We start from the raw sequence: 23,787 nt of genomic DNA, 5'->3' as shown, positions 1-23,787 counted from the left end.
AAGGTGCTATATAAATTAAGTTATTATGATTATTATATATCATTATTATTGATATTATTATCTTATAAATGTATTTCAACCCAAGGCCAACTGCAGTGAAACAAATCAATTGTGCCCATGTTTTACGATAGCGTGCCAGCTATTGAGACTTTCAGCAAGTGCAGACCAGATTTTACTGCGCATTTGTTGTACTCCAATGATATGACCCAATGTATGTCATGACTTCCTCGTCTTTTTAACCTGCTTGATTTTACAACAAAACAGAACAGTAAGATATTTTTCTGAAAACATTTGAGGCGAGAAATAGGAAAAGAAGGAACAGAATCTTAATTTTTTATTAGATCAGCACTGTCTAGTTTGACCGCAATATATGAGCCGTGATTGACAGCTGGGCTCAAGACTCTTCGACCCAGATTGCTTTTTTTAAAAAATCTTTTTTTTTTTCACATGCAGTAAGGCCATTAGAAATGCTAGAGTACCAGTATGACACAGATTATCCGTCTCATTTAGTGCTGTGTGAATACACAGACAATTACAGTACTATGAAAAGTTGTTTTTCACAAAAGTTACCCACTACAGCTTTCATGATTCTGTGTTAATACCATAACATTAATATCTTAACATCAATACATTTTCAGCAATGCAAGTAGGCAGTAAATGTTGGACTGGGAAGCTTTGGCTTTACCATTTTCAAATTTAAGCCTAGCAAATACAGATAGTTCTTTAAAAGCACATGTCTTGCATGTGTTACAATTTATCATTTTGTTACCTTTTCAACACAGCAGCAAGAAGCTGAAATAAAACCACTCGTAGCAACACTATTGCAAATCAAGTGCACTTATATGTGTTATGAGCATTTTTTTCAGCAACCATTTTTCATTCTCAGAAGAATAATTTATGTCAACATCATGGTGTGATCATTCATTCATTTCGAGCAATGAAATATCCATAAATAAAATATTGGTGGGCTATGTATCAAACTCCTTCCACGTCTCCCTCACCTCTTGTATGCACACACACCACACAATTTTAAACAGCTTGTGGTGGGATCTGTGCCAGCAGCATAATAAATCTAAAAAGCTCTGGGACTACTTGCTCAAAAGTGTGTCTATCATTTATTGGCTTTGAAGTAGAGAAATCTGAGGAGGAGTCTAAACAATATTCATCTCGAAATTACATCACAGATGTGAAGCGCAGAGTGTGCTCGAGTCACTGGTGATTCAAATGTAAAGCTATTTGTCTTCTGTGACGCTACTAGTGACCAACTGTCAAAAGTGATGAAGCAATGGGCACAAAATGTGATTTTAATAATCCAATTATACGATGAATCACAATATTGTGCTATTCCTATCATCTTAAAGGATGACATGTACAGTACTGCATGTCCAATCCCATTTGGTTTGTAAGCTCAAGATGAGAACTAATTGAATTTAGTTGACAAACAGTCCTCTGTGGATCAAGAGGGCTGCTATAAGCTACTGATGGGCTTGTCACTCACCACTGTTAAAGTTCGCTAATAGATTTATGTGTGAGCCTGTGCGTGCAGCTGCTGCAGCAGGCTAATGCTGCTGCCACTCCGCATGGCTAATGTTTCTTAATGCAATGGTGTGGCCTCTGATAAGCATGTCATGGTGTTTACATTACAGAGACTTCCTCTCCCTATTAGCAGTCCCCTAGCGTGCGGGCCAAATTAAATGCTTCATGCCAATACTAATGGAGCATCCGCCCCTCCAAGGCTATCACTGCTGCCTTCCAATCATAATACGCCAATCAAAACTGCTCTGCAGGGCCAGCAAAAGATCTGTGGCATTTTAAAGACTTCTCCTGCATCACAAAAAAGAACTTGACAATAAAACAGTCATTTAGTATTTGCAGTATATAAATTATTTAGTGATATTTAGCATGAAAAAAAAGGAGGGCCTTATGGGGAGTAATTTAAGAACATTCTCAGAGCAAATCTGAGCAAGGAAGAGACAGAAAGTTTTACCTTTAGCCCCCTTTTACTTTTCCTGTTCAAGGCAGGAATATCGCAAAGTCATGCCGCCTCCCTGTTTTGTATTAAGTTAAAATCACAGAATGGGGGAACAGTTATCTCGCCTTTGAACTGGCAGCGCAGTTGGTAACAGTGTTGAGACAGTGTCTGTGTAAAAAGGGCAGCGAGCAGGATAGGACCATAAGCATAGGAGTAAAGGTTTAAAAGCATGTTATGTATGCTACCCACTGCAGGAGGTTTAAAAAGCAGCCAGCAGCAGTTAGCAGCTAACTCTATGAAGAAGAACAGTGGTCGGAAATGTCAAACAGTAAGATTTGGGAGCCCCTTTGCCCTGCAGGCAGAGCACGAGATCAGCCACTATATAACAGAGATGGCAAATATTTGTTATTCCCATGTTACGCCATTGTCATTGTTTAGAAAATAACTGCCAACACATTTTATGTCACACTAGAAGCAGATGCTGCTGAATTAAATGCCACACTCATCATGCCACGTATGCTTTCGTGATGCCAGCATGCTAACTAAAATCAAACACTGGAGCAGTGTCACCATTGTTTGGTGCTGTGTAAAAATGCAAAGGCAGTATAAAAAAATGTAGTAGTGGCCCTTCGTAGCAACCCTATAGTGCGATCTCTGTGTAAATTGTTTGTGAGATCCCTGCACCATCTAATCTGCAACATTCCTTCACTCACTCACATTCAGTGATATTTTTCCTCTTTGTCTTTCTACAATTTGCTCATTTGCTTAAGAAACTCATAAGTCTCTTAAAGTTATTCATCTTAGGAGCTCTTTTAAGGGATAAGTCTTAACTTTAAGGGGAAATTCTTGAAAAATGTCATAATTCTAAGAGTTTCCATATAATTTCATCACTAGTAGCAACCCAAACCAAAACACTGGTGATACTTACAAGTATTTTTTATTTTCGTAGACGTCATGTAGCTTTAAAACATGCGGGTGTTCTATGAGCTTCAGAATAGCTATTTCTCGCTCCACCTGTGAGACAAAAGGATAGATGGGGGGAAAAGGAGGAAAGGAAAGGAAAAAAAACAAGAGATTTGATTAGTGTAACATCAACACAGTTACAAGCACTCCAGCACCAATTGTTCGATTCTGCCCTCTCAAGCTGCAACTTTCCTCTCACTGATGCCAAACTGAAGTACCAGAGAGACAAACAAACTGACCCCCAAAGTAGCCTGTGATGAGTTCTTTCCAATCGTTTTTCTGAGATCACCTGTGAAGGTCACTGTGAAAGAGAGAAATCTGAGAGGCAGCACAACCAGCATAAGGGCTTAAAAGGAATAAGTAAACCAATGAAAGGAGCTGACTGGCACTTTCGACTGGCAGAGTAGACAGAGATAAGCTCTGACCACTCTCTTTTTGGCATCAAGGCCATCAAGCATGGCTGTGTCAGGTGGAAATGTAGTTTGCATCAAAAAACTGAAGGGAAACTGTTGTCTTGATTTACAAAAATGGTGTCTTCTCCTCTCACAATACAAGCTTTGTTGAATACTTTACAATCATATTTCATAGTGTGCTGGTTGGCTTGAGGTCAACAAAAATCAGCTTGGTTTGATAAGAAACATGAAGTAACCTGTCAGAGTCAGGCATCCCACATTTGAACATTTCTGTCTACTAAGAGTGCAGCCTGCGGGTGAACTGGGGTCAAAGTGTCCACTCAGGTACATCAAGGTTTCCCAGGGGAGGCTTTTTTGTCCTGCAGTCAGTCTGAGACAGGCGCTGTATATATATAACACAACATGTGTCCACAACAAACAGACGGCTGAGTCCACACAAGTTTCTAAGTTCTTTTTTTGCTTAGAGAGCTGCTGAGAGACATATACAGTGAACTGTGGGACGGGTGAGAGCTGAATTTCACCAAAATCGAGCAGATCAGTTTGGATTTGTGTCAGCATCTCCGGAGTGTTGTAGTCAGCATGTACAGCTGCCACTGAAAATCAGCATGGAACCCACTTCGACAGAAGCCACTGCTAATCTTCAGCCCCCTGCGCTGCTCTCCTGCTTCATTCGTGCTTATCTGCTCATCCTTCGCCTCCACCTTACTTGTCCATCCTCTCACTCCACCCTCTGCGCCTAGATTTGACTGACAATGACGGAGATGAAAGGACTGTGCGGGTTTAAGGCTCCTCTCTCTGCCTCATCTCAATCTCATCAAAGTCAATTTCACTTTGTCACTTGCCTGTGACAGCCTTCACGCTGCTTTAATGTCACACTCATCGTGGCTTAACTTTATGAACACTCATGTGGAATGAAGTCAGAGCTCTGATCTGCCAGCTTTTTGTTAAACTGCCACAAAGCTGTATGCTTGACCGCGCGTAAAATCAGGTTCCTCCCCCTTAATTATGCTCTCACATTGTTTTTCATTTCAGAACATCTTGTATTCATGATAACAGTCAGCCCAGGTAGGAATTGCACCCTATCTTGACACACTTTGGATGATTATTTTTCTGCCCAAACAGCAGCATCCCCATCTCCACTCTTTATCAAGTGTGTGATAAAAACCTGCTGAATTCGCTTACATTCAGTCACTGAAGATGCAATGCTGTGCAACTGGTGTTGTAGCTGCAGCCAAGAAAAAGTCATGGGAGAATAAAAAGCTAATAAAGCTAGGCACACAGCTTGTCTAGTAAGGGTAAAGTGCTAAATGCGTAATCAGCATTAGCATGGAGTATCAGTGGGAGTAACGGCTAGGCTAATCAGGGCTAATCCAGAGACTAATGAGTGCCATCAGCAGCGGTACACTAGTGCCACTTTTTCACCTGAGGCTAAGGTGTGTTGTTAAGAATGAGCCCGTGGTGGCTAGCTAGCTAGCTGGCAGCAGGACTCCCCGCTGAGAGACTAATGCTACCCAGGACTCAGGGAGAGATGAGCTGTCGAAATGCTACAGAGCCAGCAGCTGGCTTCCTAAGCTTCCTCTAAGCACCTCCTTTTAGTTAATTGAAATAAGAGAAACGAGGCTTAATGTGAAGACTTAACTGTACAACTGCCTGCTTATTGCAAGATTAGCTGTTGATTAACACACTAATGTATATCTGTGGAGCAACCCTTGCTCTTTTCTACCATTATACAGTACAACAGTTTCATTAAGCCCAAGATTATTATTAAAAAAATCATCTGACAAATACATTTAAATTAATTTGAACGTGAGGTAGGTACACTTATAAGAAATTTTCCAAATGCATAGTGACTAACTGCACTAGCACTAACTAACTGATAACTTCACGCTAGTATAAATGCCAGGTGGTCATCCACTTTCCTGGCTCCTGTACATGGCTCCACACTCTCTCATTAAGTTTCACATCTGTGAGTGTGGACAGTTCTCTCCATATCTCCATGGCACTTCATTAAGCCTTTATTAGCAGGCGCTTGGACACCTTTCACTGAGACACATGCACACATGCACACAAGCACATGGACAGATGGACGGGTGGTCAAATGAACACATACCGTCACTTTTCATCTCTCTTGTGTTCTCTGTGTGTTCAACACTTCAGTGTATGCCAATTTGTTCAATTTATCAAAAAGCAAACAGGGTTAGAAGATTAAGAACATAGAAAAAAGAACCTAATCAGAAATCAGAGGTTGAGCAAGACAACGAGGACTGACACTAATCCACCTTAGCTATTTGACAGGGAGATAATTTGTCCGGTAAAGTACGGCAGTGATTGGTGTGGAGTGGACATCATTAGCGAAAGACATCAGAACATGAGACTGCTGGTGGACGTGCTGATTGGCAATGCTTTGACCCACAGGGCTTTCTATCAGTGTTGTATCCTGCCACATTAAACGGATCAATATTTCAGAACTAATTCCTGCTAAGGTGATAACTAACATGGTTGAAAACAAAATTCTAAAAAATAAAATAAAATAATAAAATAAAGAAACGTGACATCTTAATACCAGGATCCAAGAAACTGCATTCTTATCTTTCAATTTTTAAACTAGAGCATCAGTTTCTTCCTCCTGGAATTTAATTTTGAGGTTGCTGTGTTTGAAAGTACGTCTGATGTGATTTATTACTTGTAATTATGGTGTAATTTGTAGGTGCAGATGGTATTTTATAATAGAAAAGGGAAACTGTGCATGAGACGGGGCCTGGGAAGACTGGAGCCACAAAGACAAATGAGGCAAAGCCGTCACTGGTGCTCACAAGTGTCACTTCAAATTCAAAGGATAAGAGCTAGTTTAGCATAGTTCCATCAGCTCGCTATTGATTCTTTAAATTACAGCCCTGGATCTGAATGGCTGAATGGACGAGCAAACAAATGACTGCCGACATCAATAGTTTTCATCACTGTGGCTAAGAGTCCAGCGATAGGGGGACAGGGGATCACAGACAGCCAGGCAACAACAAAGACGCAAAGAGATTAGATTCATGTCACACATGTCACACAGCAACCAAACAGAGAAACCATCCCAAAAACCTCAGAGGGGAAAATATTGGATCACAGGCTCTGTCATCTCTCACTCTCCACTTATTGCATATTGCTCTCGTTCTCCCGCCTTTCCCTCTTTGTCTCTCATGTGCACAGAAGGAAAACACAGACGTTTCTGTCACCTCCCCCAGGCGAGCGAGTGAATGGTCCCTTGATACTGAGATCTGAGGATCAAAGTCAACAGGGCAGCCATGTGTGTCAGATAAAAAAAAAAAAAACGAGGGTGGCTATGCTAACAGTGCATGCAATATTGCTGCTGGATGGAGAGAAAAACAAAAGACAGAGGAAGGATGAGTGAATGCGAAAGGGATGAAGATGTAATTCTCTGCAATGGAGAAGACTAAAAGAGAAATGTAGAGAAAACAGACAGAAAGAAAGCACAGTATCAGTGCCAGCTCGCCCCCTTGAGCTTTGCAGCCTATTTTGTTGCTAATTAACAAAACAAGAGGAAAGGCGAACATTTTCAGCAGTGCCGTGCACCAAAAAGCCCACGGAGAGTGAAATGATAACAGGTAAGGTGATGAGGTGGCAATGTGAGGAGCTAAAAGCATGTGACAATCAAGGAAAAGAGAGGACATTTGAAATGCAGGTATTGTGACTCACATGGTTTATGAATTTTATTTCCAATAAAAAAAAAAAAAATATATATATATATATATATATATACAGTATAAAAACACTCGCTTCCTACCCTTCATCATAACTTAAAGGGATATTTTGCAAATTTTCAACCAGCATTTGTATCATAACAAGTGTGTTTAAATGTACTCTGGTAAACTTTCCTACATCTAACCATTGCCCAGATATCCCTTCTCATCTCTCAGCTCTTATTAGCTAGATGTTGAGGCTCCAGGGCTGTTGCTCGAACTAAAGATTGTACTTTCGCAATTTCTTATGCCCACCACGAACTCAAGCAGAATTGGATGCTGAAAACCTGAAAGCCTCTCACTCTCTCTCTCAAACTCAGACCAAATGTTAAAACTAGGCAATGCTGATCATATATACTAGATTTAGTCATAAATATATAAATATAAACCAAGATTCTGTTGCTGCATTGCCTATTTCTCACCTAAAATGTTTTCAGAAACATAATTTAGCTTACCGTTTAACTGTAATTTGAGATCTTTTTTTTTCCCCCTAGCTGGATGCTATATTGTTTACTTGTGAAAATCGCTGAGTTCACTTTACACCATCTGCCAGCAGGAGTGTTTATTGGTCTGGTGTGGTGCAGTGCATTCTGGTAGTTGCAGGTTTTCAACCTTTCAGGCTAAAGCAAATGCCACACCCCTTTTCCTCTGTTTTCTCTTGTCATACATTCACCAATTTCAAAAGTATATTTGCATCATTCTACTGCATAGACAGCCCAGTTTAATAAAACAAGACTATCTTTCCTGCTTTGAAATACTTCCAACTTACATTACATAAAACAACATGGGGGAGTACCTTTTTTCTGTAACACTTCATAAAACTTTCTACCTCTAAAACTATTTTGTTAGAATCCCAAACCAGTAAAACCTTAGCACCCCCTCAGCTTAATTTAAAAAACTTCAGCTACTCAAAATGTATGTTATTACTCTTTTCCAAATACAACCTACTACATAAATTTACTCTTACTGAACCAGACATTTATATAATCTTCATGTTAATCAAAGTCGTAGCAGAAGAGATCAACTTAAAAAAAACAGTGGTCTTTTTTGCTTCTTCCCATCGTTAATTGTATCTCATTTGTTTGATTTGAAGTTTAGCAAATATCTCAATACAGAACTGCAGGGAGGAGGGTGCTGTAGAGAAATCCTATGAGATAACATATGGGTGAAGGAGATGTAAGGTATAGATGGGGGGTAACGACTGGAGAGAAGGAGACGTGAGTCCAACTGTCAGTGAGCAGAAGGGGAGGAGACAGCACAGCTTGGCCACTGGCTTGCACACAAAACCAGTCAGCTCATCAGCCATTCATACCCGTGACATGTGGACACATTAACGCATGATGCACACACACTGTACACACATGCCACTGATCACGGCAAGCCATGAGCCACCTCCATCCATCCATATGTCGGTCAGTGAGCCAGTAGGGCAGAATCTGTGTTTTCTGCCAGGAACAGAGGGTAACCAAGCTGGTGTGTGTGCATTCATGTGTGTATATTTGCGTATGTGCTTACACATGTATGAAAATGGTTAGGCGTTTAGTTGTTCTAGAGCGTTGTATATCGGTCTTTGTAGCTGGGAAGGAAGGAGATCAGTTTCAAGGGCAAACACACAAAACATTGGTCAAATTGGTCACTAACATTGCTTCCACACCTTTAGTTCGGTTCATTTGGTCCAGGCCGAGGGGAAAAAATGATGCATTGTTGCATTTTAGTTCTGGTTCGGTTCATGTTCACACAGACTTTTTACAAACAATCAAAAGTAGTAAACATTGACTAATAACTCACTGATGAGACAATTATGACTGACAGAAGTTCATAGAGTGTTTATATTTATGTTCTTTGGTGTCGCCAAGAGCTCATGATGAACTGATGAAACTGATTGTAAGCATTATTAGGCATCTATTATTAGACTGTTAATTGATCGCATGTTATTAGGGTTGCAGGATCAGTTGCAGCATCAATTATGAGACTGCAGAAAGATTTCACGATCAGTAGATGGAATCATTTTGTTCGGTTGTTGAAATTATGCTAAAATCACGTCACCTATCATAAAATCCAGTGGTTGGTTTATTTTCTTTTACACCACAAATGAACCGCTCTAGGGTTCAATTGGAAGCGATCCGAGATCACCACTTCTAGGAGATCTTGGCTGGCTTTTTTTGTTCTGCATCTGCCCAAATGAACCTGACCAAGGGGAGAAACGCTTCCTGTTTGGGAACAACTGCTTCAAACTAGGTGTGAAAGTGTGCTAAGAGTCAACTTTGTCCCAAGTTGCGTGTTCATGTGCTGTTCCTGTGAATGGCATGGCCAATACCTTCAAAATGGCATTAACATGTTCTCTTGGAAGAAGCTGCTTATCCAAAATTGGACTAGAAATTGATGGAAAAGGCACAGGGTGATGGATTTAACAGTATTTGGTGATGGGACGTGTGTGTTAGTCGCGTTATCTCCCACTTCTGAGCTAGTCCCACTGAGAGCAAAAGAAAACTCAAAATAAAATCATCTTTGTATGATTCTATTCCAGTCAAAATACTGCAAAAAAGTTATCTCTCTCTTACTTTCATCTTTCTGTTTATCACTTTCCCTGCACCCTGCGGATGTCACAAATACACAAACGCAGGCACGCAAACACACATGGATACACAGTCAGCACAGCAGGTTTTTCTGATAATCACTGCATCAGTCATCCTTTGTGAAGAGGAGGTAAATTCCCTACACAGGGGAATTTGATCAATGCCAGAGACATGTAAATCGATCTGGACATAGTTTCTGCTCGCTTGCTAGTCCTTATCCTTTATCCATCTCCCACCCTTTCAAATCTTCCTCATTACTCCTTCCCACCCAAGACCAATTCTGACACTCCTCCTCCTATTCCTCCTTCTCTCCTAGCCTCCATTTATTCTCTGTTTCTCCCATTCAACGTCCCTAATCATGTCTATGATGTGTGCCTGTGCTGCTGACAGATCCATCAGGCTGCCACTTAGACCAGCAGCAGGCCACATCATTTCACACTAACAGACATGTCCCTGGATAACCTTGGTCATAATAGAGTCTAATGGTAGAAGTCCTCTACACCCCGAGGTCAACATATATAATCATGAACCTCTTCAAACATACTGCATGGACTAATAGGTGAGACAGAGTGGGACAGGTTGGGGGAGAGGGTAAAAGGTGTGTGGTTGTGTGTATAGCAGTATGTGATGGGTGGTACATGTGTTTGTGCACAATGAGTGATTTATCAGTGACGGGCAGGCAGCGGATCCCTTCGGAAGCCATGTTTTTGTGTCGGCCGTCTGAAGTGTCTTTTTCTCCACTCGTCCATCCCGTCACTCACTCCAAAAGCAAGGGATATTTCATTCGAGGGGATTGGTAAGGTGACCTTGGATTGTGTGAAGATGTGAAATGTGGATTAATGAACTGGTTGTCACAAACTAGGAAGAGAGCACAGAACTGAATGTGATGATTAGATCTGAAGGTCATCTATATCAGTTATAAGGAAGTGTAAATCTAATAACCTACAGTCGACTATATTTGCATGTGAGGTAGATGGAATTGTTTCCAAAGTGCAGCACAGGAAGATAAAATTGGATCCTCTAAGGACGCTGGAGAAAATTGTATTAAATGCCATCTGCTGCCTTATCTTGCGAAAAAAAAGTGTCTTTTCCAGTTTTGCTGCCAACCTCAAATTAAAATACCTATGATGTAAATTTGGCTGATTAAATGTTGCAGTCTATTTTACTGCTTTACTGAATAATCCCAGAGCACTACTTTAAAAATAAAAGAAAGACTGAAAGAAAATGTGACATGCATTTTGAAAAACTTTGTGAAGCATCAATTTATAGAAACATTAACATGATTTTGACATCTGAAGTGGACACAAAATACAGTTGTAAAGCAATGAGACTAAGGATGGAGATGAAAACTAGCCAGCTCCACACTGAGGACACACTTATGATAAAACTGGGAACATGCACAGTCTAAGCACTTCTTTAAATTGACTGGAAAAAGTCACAATCCCATTAAAGGACCCAGAGAAGGGGTGCCTGGTGACTCAGTGGATAGAGCAGTGCACCATATTCGAGGTTGCATCCTCGACACAGCAACCGCGGTTTCGATTCCGGCCTTGGCCCTTTGCTGCATGCCCCCCCTCCATCCCCCCCCCTTCGTCATTTATGACATTAAATAAAGAGTCTTTGAGTTTTGGATTGTTGGTTGGACAAAAAAGCAATTTAAAGAGGTCACTTAGTCTCTGTAAAACTGTGATGACCAATTTTTCACACATTTTTGACATTTTATAGACTAATTGATTAATCAATTAATCATAAAAATAACTGGCAGATTAATTGAGAATGAAAATAATCATTAGGTGCACTTCTTGAAATAGAACCAGAGTCCTTTTTGAGACTGAAACAAGACTGTCACAAGATTTTATGAAGAAATCTTTTAACCAGTGAACGAACAACTGGATCAGAATACAAAAAGGTGAACTGACTGTAAAATACAAAACAAGAAAAATTAAGAGAACTTTGTGCTAGTTTTGGTAAATGTTGTTATGTGAAAGCAAGTTAAACACAGAAAGTGAGAAATGAATGAGTAATGAAGGCTACTTAGTGCAATAATTCATGCGAACAGTACTGATTAGCTAACAGTGATTCACTTACTCAACTAATTATCTGCACATATGAACATGTGGCCTATTCACTGACACATGAGCCTGGTCAATAGTTAGTTGGGCAAAGGAGTCAATACCGGACAGACAACAGGTCGGTAGGTAAGACTGGTCAACTGAAACAACCCAAATTGGCTTAAAACTTTGAAAATAAGTTCAAAACAGCTCTAATAATATAATCAGGGAGTTCTTTTAGCTTCCGCACTTGTTAATTAGCTGTTACACTGAGCATGAGTCTTTGACACATAAAAGGCACACACTCCTGTGCTCTAATGGCACTGTGTACGCATACTAATTTACCCTAATAATGGCAAACCATATGTGCAAAAGCATGCAGTGCCTGTATGTATTTACACTCGTGTGTTTGTGCTTTGCGGGCATGTACAGTGTGTAAGTGAGTGAGAAAGGGAGCAAGAGAAAGAGAGAGAGCATGTTCATGAGCGTGTGTGTTAGCACAACAGAGTCATTAGCAAACAAGCCCCACAGGGATGCAGATGAAGGAGCTGATGAAGTTAAAAGTCTCTTGCTTTTAGATGTTCAACACATTGACCGCAAAAGCCCAAATATACAACAGAATCTGTCCCAAACTCATTAACACTGCCACGTCTGAGCTAATTTCCCTGTTTATTTACAACAGCTGAAAGTGGTAAATGTATGGCTTCTTCACAAATTAATAGCCTGTGTGTAATGTTCACGCTCTATGAAAGCTTGTTAACAGTATAATTAAGAGATAAACAAATGTGTTGAATACAGGTGACTTACATGTAACTCTCGTTTTGTGAGTACATACCCTTCTACTATGCATAAAGTCAAACTAAAGCTGTCAAAGTTTTCTTTTGTTCATGCAGAACATTAGTAGTATTCACCCCACTACTGGTAGTGAGGTGACACTTTATCATTACTTCCATTACAAAGTAAGTTCTTAATACAAAATAACTTATTAAAGTGATATACAATAGCATAGCAAAATATGTTATCACTGCTATATCCTGTACAGCAACAGTGTTTAGGATTTAGTGGCATCTAGCAGCAAGGATTGCAGATTGCAGCCAGCTGAAACTTCTCCCATGTGTGAACTCCCAGCTAGGATTCCTTCAGTGTTTATTGTTCATTATTTATTTATTTTTTTGTAGTAATTGTTTTTTATTTTCTTACCAGGAGCCGAATTATCTGCAGAAGCCACTTCCTCTCCAAAACATATCAGGTTATTAAAACTAGTGAAACACTGAATGAAGCAGTTTTATATTGTAAACCAGTGTTTCTTCAATGCTGTTTGACTGGTTGCAGACAGGCTGTCTGCCAAGAACCTGCTAATGTGTGCACAGCTTTTTTGTCTCGTATCCCTTAAGATCCAGACGTTCAGGAGGTTTTTAGTGGCAGCTGTATTATCTGCAGAGGTCTCTTTCTCTCTAAAACAAACAGACCCAGTTCAGTTTCAGTTTCTCTTTTTTTTTTTAACAAAATCTGTGTTTTTCTGACACTGTTCGCCCCACAGAGGCTGCAACTACAGTGGCTGATGAGAAAATACAAATGGCCCTATCTAGAGCCAGTGTTTAGTTTGTCCGTCCTGGGCTACTGTAGAAACATGGCAGTGCAACATGGTAGACTCTGTAGACGAGGACCCGCTCCCCAGATGTAAATGGCTCATTCTTGTTTGTTTTTAAAATATATGTTTTTTGGCTGTAGCATGAAAGTGGGAGAGAATGGGGATGACATGCAGCAAAGGGCCGAGGCCGGACTCAAACCAGCGGCCGCTGCACGAGGACACAGCCTCTGTACATGGGAGGCCAGCTCTACCAACTAAGCTACTGGGACCCGTAAATGACTCACAAGTCAAAGAAAGCACGAAGGTTTTTAGTTTGAGGTGATTATACACTAATGAAAACATATTCATGAATATCAGGTTCAATTTTTGCCATTACATCACTATTTATCCAACACACTGCACCTGTAAGTATTCCTTTATTACAGACATAATAAAAAACATATTGTAAGGTAAGTTTGGTGGGTGTTTTCTTTGGTTTCTTTAAATTCCCGTTTACTGAGAGCTCTGTACATGAAATGCATGCAATTGACAAATGAAATAAATATTTTCTTGTGTGTGCTAGGCTCATGAATATAGATGGTTCCTTTTTGGGAGTACCATCTCCTATGTAGTCTGTGAGTGTGTGTAAGTGGGCCAATAAGTAGCATTGTTGGCAGTGCTCTTTGTGGCAAGCTTGTCCACAAGCTGTGATTCACCCCACAACCCTGCCTGTCTGATGTGAGACTATTACAGACCAAATCCTGCAGAGAGAGGACAGACACAACCTTGAGGGCAGTTGTGTGTGTGTGTGTGTGTGTGTGTGTGTGTGTGTGTGTGTGTGCCTTTGTTGACTCTGAGCAACTAGACAATGGTCATGGAGCTGTCATTCATGGTGTCACTTATGGTATGCGTGACGTGCATACACACAAACACACAAACATACTAAATGTATATGCAGTGACAGTTATAATAATGGTATATGAATAGACATATCACTGCGTAGCCGTTGCCAGTGAGATGACAGTTGTCAAAAACTGTGACATACTTCATTGTCCATCAGTCATATTATTGCAAAGCTCTGGTACAGTGCCATATAAAAACATTCCACACACAAATCAAATACCGCTGTGCTCTTTTCTGCAATTCCACAAAACTGTACAAAGAAAGCTATTTTGTATGTGTCCGTGCATCAGTGCTGATGAAGACGAGGGCAAAGCACTACAGGTTCACATCTTAAATTAAGTCAGGGCACAGGCCAATATACAGTAGAATAAAATCACTCCCAAACACAGACTAATGATGGGTAACATGTTGAGATGCAAGGCATCAGGGAAGCTTGTATTTTGAAATGAAAGATGAAGTGTTTTTAAAGTGATATAAAAAAAATGACAAAGATAGATTTGGAGGTAAAAATGGAGTACAGTTTTCCTCTCAAGGGAACATGATGTACCTATTCAATTATCTGTCCCTATTCAAACACGACAAATAAAAGATGATCACAATACCAAGTGGTTGAGAAGAAACACACAAAATATACTTTAATGGGTCCACAAGTAATATAAAGATGTAAGAAATTCCCGTGCAAAACAAAGAAATAAACAGACAGTACAAAAAAAAAAAGAAAAACTTTGAATGGGAACTTTGCTGATCTCCCCATGAAAGCATCACTCCACTTAAGGGTAAAAGAACTGGATAAAATGTGCCCTTGGCTCAGAAAGGAAAAGCAAAAAACCAAAAGCAACACCAAAGCAACAACAAATAAAAAAGCAAACTGAGCTTTCTCATCCATCTGACAACGCAGCGGCTTCTGCCTTTGAAGAGGAGAAACAAATGCCATCGGTTTAGACATCTGTCTGTCTCCTGTCGAGCTCAATGGGGGATCCTGCTACATCTTGTGTTCTGCTATCCTCCATTTCATTATTTTGTCTGCACAGCATCTCTGTTTTATCTCGATAAGACATATGAGAGGTAAAATCAGTCAAACAGCCCTGCGTGTGTTTGATGAGCTTTGTCACCGCAGTGAGCAGCAGCACTAACGGTTTTACACGTCTCACTCCAGGATATGTTAGATCCCAAACTACCAGGCAGAACTGTGTAAAACTCGATGTTTGGAGTCTTCAGTCAGTGGTTTTTTAGCCAGAAACAGAATGTGACACAGGTAGGGCTGAACGCTGATGTTTCTTCACAATCCCTAAACATCTTGTGCCCTGTGGGTAAAATCTATTCCCCATTTCCTTTTCAGCAGAGCCTCGTCAACACTCAATAAACACTGGGGGAAAAAATGTGGATATACATTGATTTGGGAGTGGTTATTGGGATCCAAATTAGGATGCAGAATGCTGAGGGACCTTCATATTGACTGATAACAGACCTTTGTCTGTTTGGTTTTGTAAGGCCTACAGGTTTAAGGATATCCATATTATTTTTTAGGTTTCTATAGAATGTTTTAAAGAAAAAAGGCACAGAGAGAAAAGAATGTGAGAATAGATGGGTAATGCACTCAGTACTGTATTACTGGAAAAGTTTGGACTTTCTCATGGTTTTGTTCTGTGATAACATTATTATCTACAATAAAAAAGTCTACTATAATTAATTGAAACCAAAGTTGGGAATACTACTACTTCATTTTTTTATTGCAATAATTCAAATTCACCCAACATTTAAATGCAAACATACATCAGCAGGCAGAGATGAGTCAAAGAAGCAGCAAATGTACAGCAGAAAAACAGTTGCTAATTCTACAGTCTTTCTGTGCAGTCAGCCTGTTAAGATCAAACTGTGTGCTAAGCCCTGGCTTCTGGCTCAGCACCATATAAAGCTGATGGATCAACGCGCAGGGGCACAACATATGAAACCCATTTATTTTAAGGGGGATGTCTGGGTTGTCTCTGCAGCGGCACAAAAACGTGCACACAAAGACGCACACAAATGCGTATATGCACACAGTTAAACGTGTGCGTGTTGGAGGCATTTCTAGATCCAACCCACTCCCAGCACAACAGAGACGGGAGAGAATGGCCAATCTATAATCATTAGGAGGGAAAGAGTGGAGATGGTGGTGAAAGAAAGCTACAGTGCTGTCAGCGAGGTGTCGGGATAACAAGATTAGACCTTGTATGATTCATCTGTGGCCGTGGCATTCTACTCCACACCCGCCCACCACAGTCCCTGTCGGATGGTGTACTCAACCTTTACACCTTGCTTTCTCTGCCTTTTTAATCCTAAATTTAATATGCTATGTATTTATAACTTGGATACCTGTGTATCATACGACTGTCTGAAATGCAATCTCAGATAGAGATCAACAAATATGTCTTTTTTAGGGTCAATTCCGATACCCATTACCAGTTATCAAGGATACTGATAACCAATATTCAGAACAAATATATATTTGCGGTAAAAATAAAAATCTTAGGGTCAAAATTTAGAATAAGTTGAGTAAAGAGAGAGTCATAATACACACATCACTTGGGTGCAAGGCTATCAAAAAACAGCATTCACTGAAGACAAGTGATTGTTTTACTACCTGACTGGTTTCAGTGGTATGACCACACCTGCCACTAGAGCTTGTCAACATATTGGTGTGCTTTTTGCACAAAAACAGCTGTGGTTTAACTGTTTGTTGTTTTTGACATGACAAAGATCCAAGAAGGATCGAAACATTGTCCTCATTAAACTTGTTTGGAAAGAAGCAAATGTGCAGGTGTTCCTTTTTTTTTTTTTTTTTTTTGTATTTTTAGAATAACACAATGCCCTTAAGCGTCCCATGTTTAATTAAATGGTGCAAAGGAGAACTTTTAAAAATTATCTTTAAAAAAGAGCCATTACTTTTTCACCTTCTTTGCGTGTATTACAGCCTGCCTTCCCTAGTAGCTCACAGACTTTTCTCAGCAGTGACAAATGTGATGCTGACTCATATGAACAGGTCCATCGTTGGTTGAATGCACATTGGTAAGTCCGTGTTACATCTGTCTAGTGTATGAAATGTCTATCATTTGTGATCAACCATGTTTATACTTTATAAACTATGACATAGTCCTCACATCTATGTATTTCCACGTCCAGGTGTAGTCTCACTCCCTCTTCCTCTCCTACAGTTGTCTTACTCATCCAGTAACTACAATTAGCAGAATGTTACATGCGGAAATACAGGGTGTTTTTTAAGTGTCATTGAATTGGATTGTGACGTTCTAATTTCAATAGTATCTGTTGCCCTTCATTTGACACCCAGCTCTGCTCACTGATCAGAGCAACTCCAGTCTGTGTTTTTTATTGTCTATGGCACGGCAGCCTTCAGTGTTGATAGGTTATTACTCATGATGTGTAACCAATCAGATAGTGGAGCGGCAGGTAGCTCAGTTGGTAGAGCACGCACCCCATATTCAGAGGCTGTGTCCTTGTCGCAGCGGCCATGGGTTTGAGTCTGGCCGGCGGCCCTTTGCTGCACATCATCTCCACGTGCTCTCATTCCCATTTATGTCATCTCTTAAGCTGTCCTATCAAATAAAAATAATAAAAATGCCAAGCATTGCAGCCAATAACTGGTCGATATCTGATAATGGAGATCAAATAATCTCCATAAACATTTATCTGCATAAGAATGCAAAAAAGAAAACATTAAGCTAAATTGTCCTCACACGACAGCTTACAAGATTGCATTTTGGCCAACGCGTTCCACCTCACCACATGGACTGTTTACCTGCCACTCAATACTCAGACAATAAACTGAAACCACAACACTTCCAAAAACAAAATCTTGTCCCAATGCTGACAACTTCTACATACAGCACATATTCAGGTATCTGTTTATGGAGATCATCTCAAATGACACTTCACCTTATGTTTTGTAGACTTTAAATACAGATGGTCAGACAGTGCAGATTACACATATGATATGATCCCATTAGTTTAGTTACATAAAGAGGCAATTTTTCATTATTATCGACAGAAAATCACATTGAAACAGTACTGATCGTGTTAATTAATGAGCAAAAGAACTTGAATCCTTATCCTTATATCTCAGGCCATCTTAGGTAATGCAGCTGTCTACCCTGACTTAGTGCTGCCTGGTTGTTCTCAGCTCTTCAGCGCAGTGTCCTTAGTGCTTAAATTATTTGCTTCAGGGGGCAATTATACTGCTGGCTTCTCCATCTCCAAACTCTCCTTCTCTCTCTCTCACGCACACATTTTTCTCATCTGAAATGTTATGACTGACATCAAGGACAGAGTCAGCAAACCACAAGTAACCTCACCGCGCTAAAAAAAACCCCATCAAAAACAGTGTAGCTGTGTAGCAATATCCACTTCACAAGACATCCATGCAAAGTGTTATAGCTTCACATTCACCATCCTTTCTCACCCTCCCAAAACTCACTCTTACCTCCCCTCTATCTCCCTTCATCCTGCACTTCATGCCTCCTCTCCCTCTCTTCCTTTCTCTCTCTGGGCTTGGGGACAGTAGAGTGACTTTGAAGTTGTGCTGCTTCAGGAGGAGAGAGAGTGATTCTGGCTAATTAGTTGTCCTTATCCCAACAGCAGCAGCAGCCGCCACCACCAGCTCACTGGCTCAGAGGGAGAAACAGAGTAGGCATCAACAGCAACTACCAACTGCTGCATGCTAAAGATACCCTTCTCCCTCTGCTAGTTGTTAGCGCTAGCGGCTAGCAACAATTTAACTCACCCCGAGACTAAACTGCAGATTAGTGAAGTTGCTCCACTCAGCATAATGATAGGTAATATGGTATGAAATATGGTACAGAAAATCCCCTGCTCTTGGGGAAAGCTTGTCAGACCGTAGTTTGCTGCAGTGGCGAGATTCTACTTCATTTATTCCAACCATGCCATTGTCATCAATTTGACCATCAGTTTTACAGTATAGGTGCCTCAAAGCATTGCAATAACAGACTGACAACATGCACAAGGGAACTGCACTGTGCTCCTCAGGCCACGAAGAAACAGTGTATGATTTAACAGTCACACAAGTGCAGAGAAAAAATATAATCATACAAGCACTTCATGAATGTAACTAGGACATTGCAACAGAACTACAGAGGTGAGTAAGAGGTTGCGCTCAAATTAGAGATACATTTTTAGGACTGGGTACTTCATCAATTTTAGCTGGTCAGATTTGCAGTCATTCATAAAATCAGCTAATTTCTTTACCTCTATTTCATGAAGGCAAAGACATGAGGCCTCATACATAAACCAGTATTTAGAGATGAAGATTGTTCATCGAGAATATGTCCAACTCACGCACTCTTTAGACCAGGTTTACGCATAGTTTTAGATGAGATAGCTGCAGATGATATGATGAGGAGGGGATTTTTTTAGATTTTATTTTAAAGGAGGAGATTTAATTAGAGTTGAGAGACGAATAACACGGCTTTTAGATTGATATTTAATTGTAATGATTATTACAATATTTCTGTTTTGCAGAAATGTGATTAATTAGTGGTACGGATGCTTCAAATTGCTCAAGCCGTGCATAATGACAGCTGCTCTGGCACTAGTGATGCTCCTCCCTGATGTAACACAATTGATTAAATTGCACTTTCTTACCATATTTCTCTTTGACAGGTCTAATGAGTGGCGGAGAGATACAAGTATCAATACACAAACGGATGTTGAAAGCTACAGTTGGTAACTTAAATAAAAAAAAATTCACATTTGCTGAAACTTTGATTGTATTCACACAGCACTTAAAAGGTAAAACATCACATATCTCTCCTTTCTGTTTCGCCTTGTAGCATTTTTTCTGGTCTTATTACATGTACACAAAAACAACCAATCAGAGCCTAGGTGTCTTTAATGCAGCTGTCAATCACCGCTGGTGAACTGCGGTTAAACTGTCAAACTAGGCAGAACTGATCAAATATTAATCATTTTTATTACACACTATCTCATGTACTTCAGAAGTCTGTTTCAGCAAATATGAAACAAAGTTCTTTTTATAAAAGTTACCAACTGCAGCTTTCAGGGTATTTCTACATCCATTTATAGCAAGTTGTGGGTGAGGAAATGAGGCTTGTGCACATGTGCCTAGCACTGCAATGATCAAGATTTATAAAACAGATTAAAAGATGCTGATTAAAAGAAGCCGTATACATATTTCTGCCATAGTGCGTACACAGTTTTAGTCATGAACCTACACAAGGTTTAATGCATCTGGTCTCTGGTTTATTGTGGCTGCTTGTATTCAGGCATTTAAAATGCTGGCTGTTTTTTTCCAATGTAAAAAAAAAATAAATAAAAAAGTTTTGTAGAGACGTGTTTATATTTTTCAAAGTGAAGTACTGAGAAGAATGATGGTTTTGTGCTGGTGCCAACATGCTCACATTGTATCTGGTAGGGGCATTTTTAAAATCATACCCCGCACTACTTATCACAGTTTCTCAAATTTCTCTGGCTTGTAACTCAGGTTTTATTTCCCAGAATTCTCATGACACCAGCAATTATAGAGTTGTCACATTGTTGTGCGACTATGAATCATGTTTATTTCTGTATTCTATTTACCGAGATCCTGCAAGTAGCTTTTGCTGGAAATGTGCAAAAAGAGAATTTTTCCTACTCATATTTATCTACTTGTACAAATCATTAATCATTGTTAAAATCTCAACGTTTCTTTATGATCTTATGTATAGCAACGATTCGGCCGCACCATGTGAGTTGAATGTCACATCAATAGTTCAAGAACAAAACACTCCTGACAGGAAATATGAGTAGCGACGTGGTGTACCTACTAAGGCGTCTGTGTTATCTTTTCTCAGCAGGGTTTCTCACAGCATGTCCATCTCTCTCTCCTGAGCCCTGCTCTCGTTTGCCCTTCCTGCCTCTTTCTCTCAAGCCCACAGCCCCACGGCACAAAGACATGGCAGCCAGCGAGAGAGAGGGCTGGCTGAGTTTCAGAAACATTAACTACTCCCTAGACACACATACACACATACACACATACACACACGCTCACACATACAGTGCTGGTTCTGGGCTTCTCTTCGTATCGGATCGCCACACTCCATTCTGTTTGGCCTCAGTGCCAATGACTGCTGACATACTGTCATATGTGCACATACTGTGTATTCTCTTTCTGTCTGTTCCTCTCTCATCATTTGAAACATGACGGGCAGCCACTTCCTACTGACGGGAGACTCTTATCACTATTCAACTAACTCCATTGTTAGGTTTTCTGCTTAGAAGTGAAGAAAAAAAAAATATTGGGCTGCTCTTGCTCTTTGAAGTAGTCAAGGCTCATTCCCTGGTAACAAACTGACATAAAGTTCATAGACGAATTCATTATCTGAGACAATTCAATGTCTTTCTGGTCCGTAGTGCCACCGCCTGTGGGGCTGTGGATTAGTTCAACATTAGTTATACAAAGTTCAACACACAGTGAGTGAAGGAAAGACCTCTCTGCCAGATATTCTGAGACAATTAATTCAAGCCGTCTCCTCATCTCCACAGACCCCTGACACCCAAGGCCAGTTGGGGGAAGGACAGACGAAGAGGGATGACGCGCGTCATGGAGGATGTGTTCGTGTACATACATATGAATATGTGTGTCTCTGTATGACACTTGTACACACTATCCTATGACTTCTAGTGTGTGTGTGCACAGCCTGTATGTGTGTATCTGTGTGTGTCCTTATGCATATACTTGTGTCGTGAGCAGTGTTTCACACACACACACACACCTGTCCAGGAGAGTCAGATTCTCGCCTAATGGCACCACAGGGACCCAGGACATTAGCATATTAAAAGGTGACATTTCATAGTCTGAGTCTTGCAGTAGAGTGCAGCCAGATCACTCTGACAGTCTGACAGCCACACAGGCAGGCCGGAGAACAGATACATAAGACTCTGGAGTGCAACACAATGGGGATGTGGCTGGATTTCAGAAAACACTGGTCCAGCCACGGCAATCTGAGACCAATGTTAAATTTTGTGTGTCCTTAAATTGGAAGAAACTTCACAAGTCACCTTACCAACAGTGTGATCTAATGGGTCGTGCCTCATAATTTAATATATATATAGGCGCAAAGCACCTTGTCACATAGTTTTTTAATTATTGAGGGATCAAGCTGCTTTAGATCAGAGGCCAATGAATAAATCAATGCACATAAACATGACAAAATGCTAACCATAAAACAATATTGCATGTTAACAGTCTTTTTTAAACTATTTAACATGGCGCTAAATCTTTTTAATTTTGAGCTCATTGTTGTCCATTTCTTTATCAGACCACAAATGATGAGTTTCAGCTTCTCCCCTCTGGGAAGACGCTTTTGGTCCCAATGCGTAAACTAAGCGCTAGAAAAACAGTTTTGTTCCAGCTGCCATCACACTGGTGAACAAGCTGTAGGAAGACTGCATAAAATTGCATATTGCGCAAGATCATTTAGTGTATATGATTTATTTATTCATAGTTTTTAGATTGTTTATATTTCAGGTTTGGCTTTTTAGTTAAGTTTTTTTCTTGGTATTTATTACATATTTAACATTTTGATTTGCACTAGGGCACTTTAGTTGTTTTTATCTTTATGTTTTATCTTGTATCATCTTGTCATGTTTTATCCTGTATGTTGTCTGTGGTATCTTGCAAATGTGTTAAAATGATGCCTTGCACTATATATTGCCTATATATAATCTACCTACGAGTACAAATTAAGTAACCTGTACCTGAACCTTGCACAACATGCGGTCCCTCCGCGTCACTCCCCACCACTTTTACCCCTTTTCCACAAAATTAGCTCTGGTTCTTCATCCATTTCCGTTCAGGATTTTTAGAATTTTGGTTCTATCTAGCGAACCTGCCTGTGTTTCCACCAGTTTTTAGTAGAACTATTGTAATCATGGATTTTTCATCAACAGAAGGCACTGCACGGCAGAAGCAAAACTGCGTTTTACACTGATTACCTGTAAACCTACAAACCTAGAACCAACTTTTCAGACTCTGAACCAATTTATTCTTGGCTGAAATGCTCTGAATGGTTCAAAATTAGGTGTCGGAACCATAAAGGAACCAGATCCATGTTAGTGGATAAGGGGCATTTGAGACTATGTTCAGCAGGAAGAGAGCGGACAGCAGCTCTAAAAACAGAGCAGCTAGTTAATACTGTGCAAAACCCAGCACCAAGCAACAGAGCAGGCTGTGCAAACTAGGGTCTAATTCAGCAGGGAGTTGACCCAGGATAGACCCCCGATGCTAAAGGTTCATGTCCATCTGCCCTCACACACTCCGGTCTGCAGGAAATACTACATTAGAATGACAAAAAGCAATAAAAGTACACACACACCATTGCAATACATACATTGCTCATCACACACACACACACACACACACACACACACACACACACATACACACACACACACACACACACACACACACACATACAAACCAAAACAAGTACAGATTAACACACACAACTTTATGATCCAAAACTCAAAATGTAGTGTCTCTTTCAGAGGAATTCAGTTGCTCCTGGTTTCCACATTATTCA

The 23,787-nt window shown here is 40.2% G+C and overlaps 1 protein-coding gene across 5 annotated transcripts in view; it reads right to left on the bottom strand.

Moving 5' to 3' along the window:
* Window positions 1-23,787, bottom strand: part of brsk2a (BR serine/threonine kinase 2a) — a 197,560-nt gene that overhangs the window by 58,389 nt on the left and 115,384 nt on the right. For all 5 annotated transcript variants that reach the window (XM_088079995.1, XM_088079996.1, XM_088079997.1 and 2 more), the window contains exon 3: window positions 2,901-2,986. In XM_088079995.1, the coding sequence (XP_087936121.1) occupies window positions 2,901-2,986 (86 nt within the window). The remainder of the gene's footprint in view (window positions 1-2,900; window positions 2,987-23,787) is intronic.

This window comes from Plectropomus leopardus, chromosome 7 (assembly GCF_026936395.1).
Source record: "Plectropomus leopardus strain MGB_pleo_1.0 chromosome 7, ASM2693639v1, whole genome shotgun sequence".
Classification (NCBI taxonomy): Eukaryota; Metazoa; Chordata; class Actinopteri; order Perciformes; family Serranidae; genus Plectropomus; species Plectropomus leopardus.
Note: the sequence above shows the minus strand (reverse complement) of the source record. Positions and strands in the feature narration are given on the sequence as shown.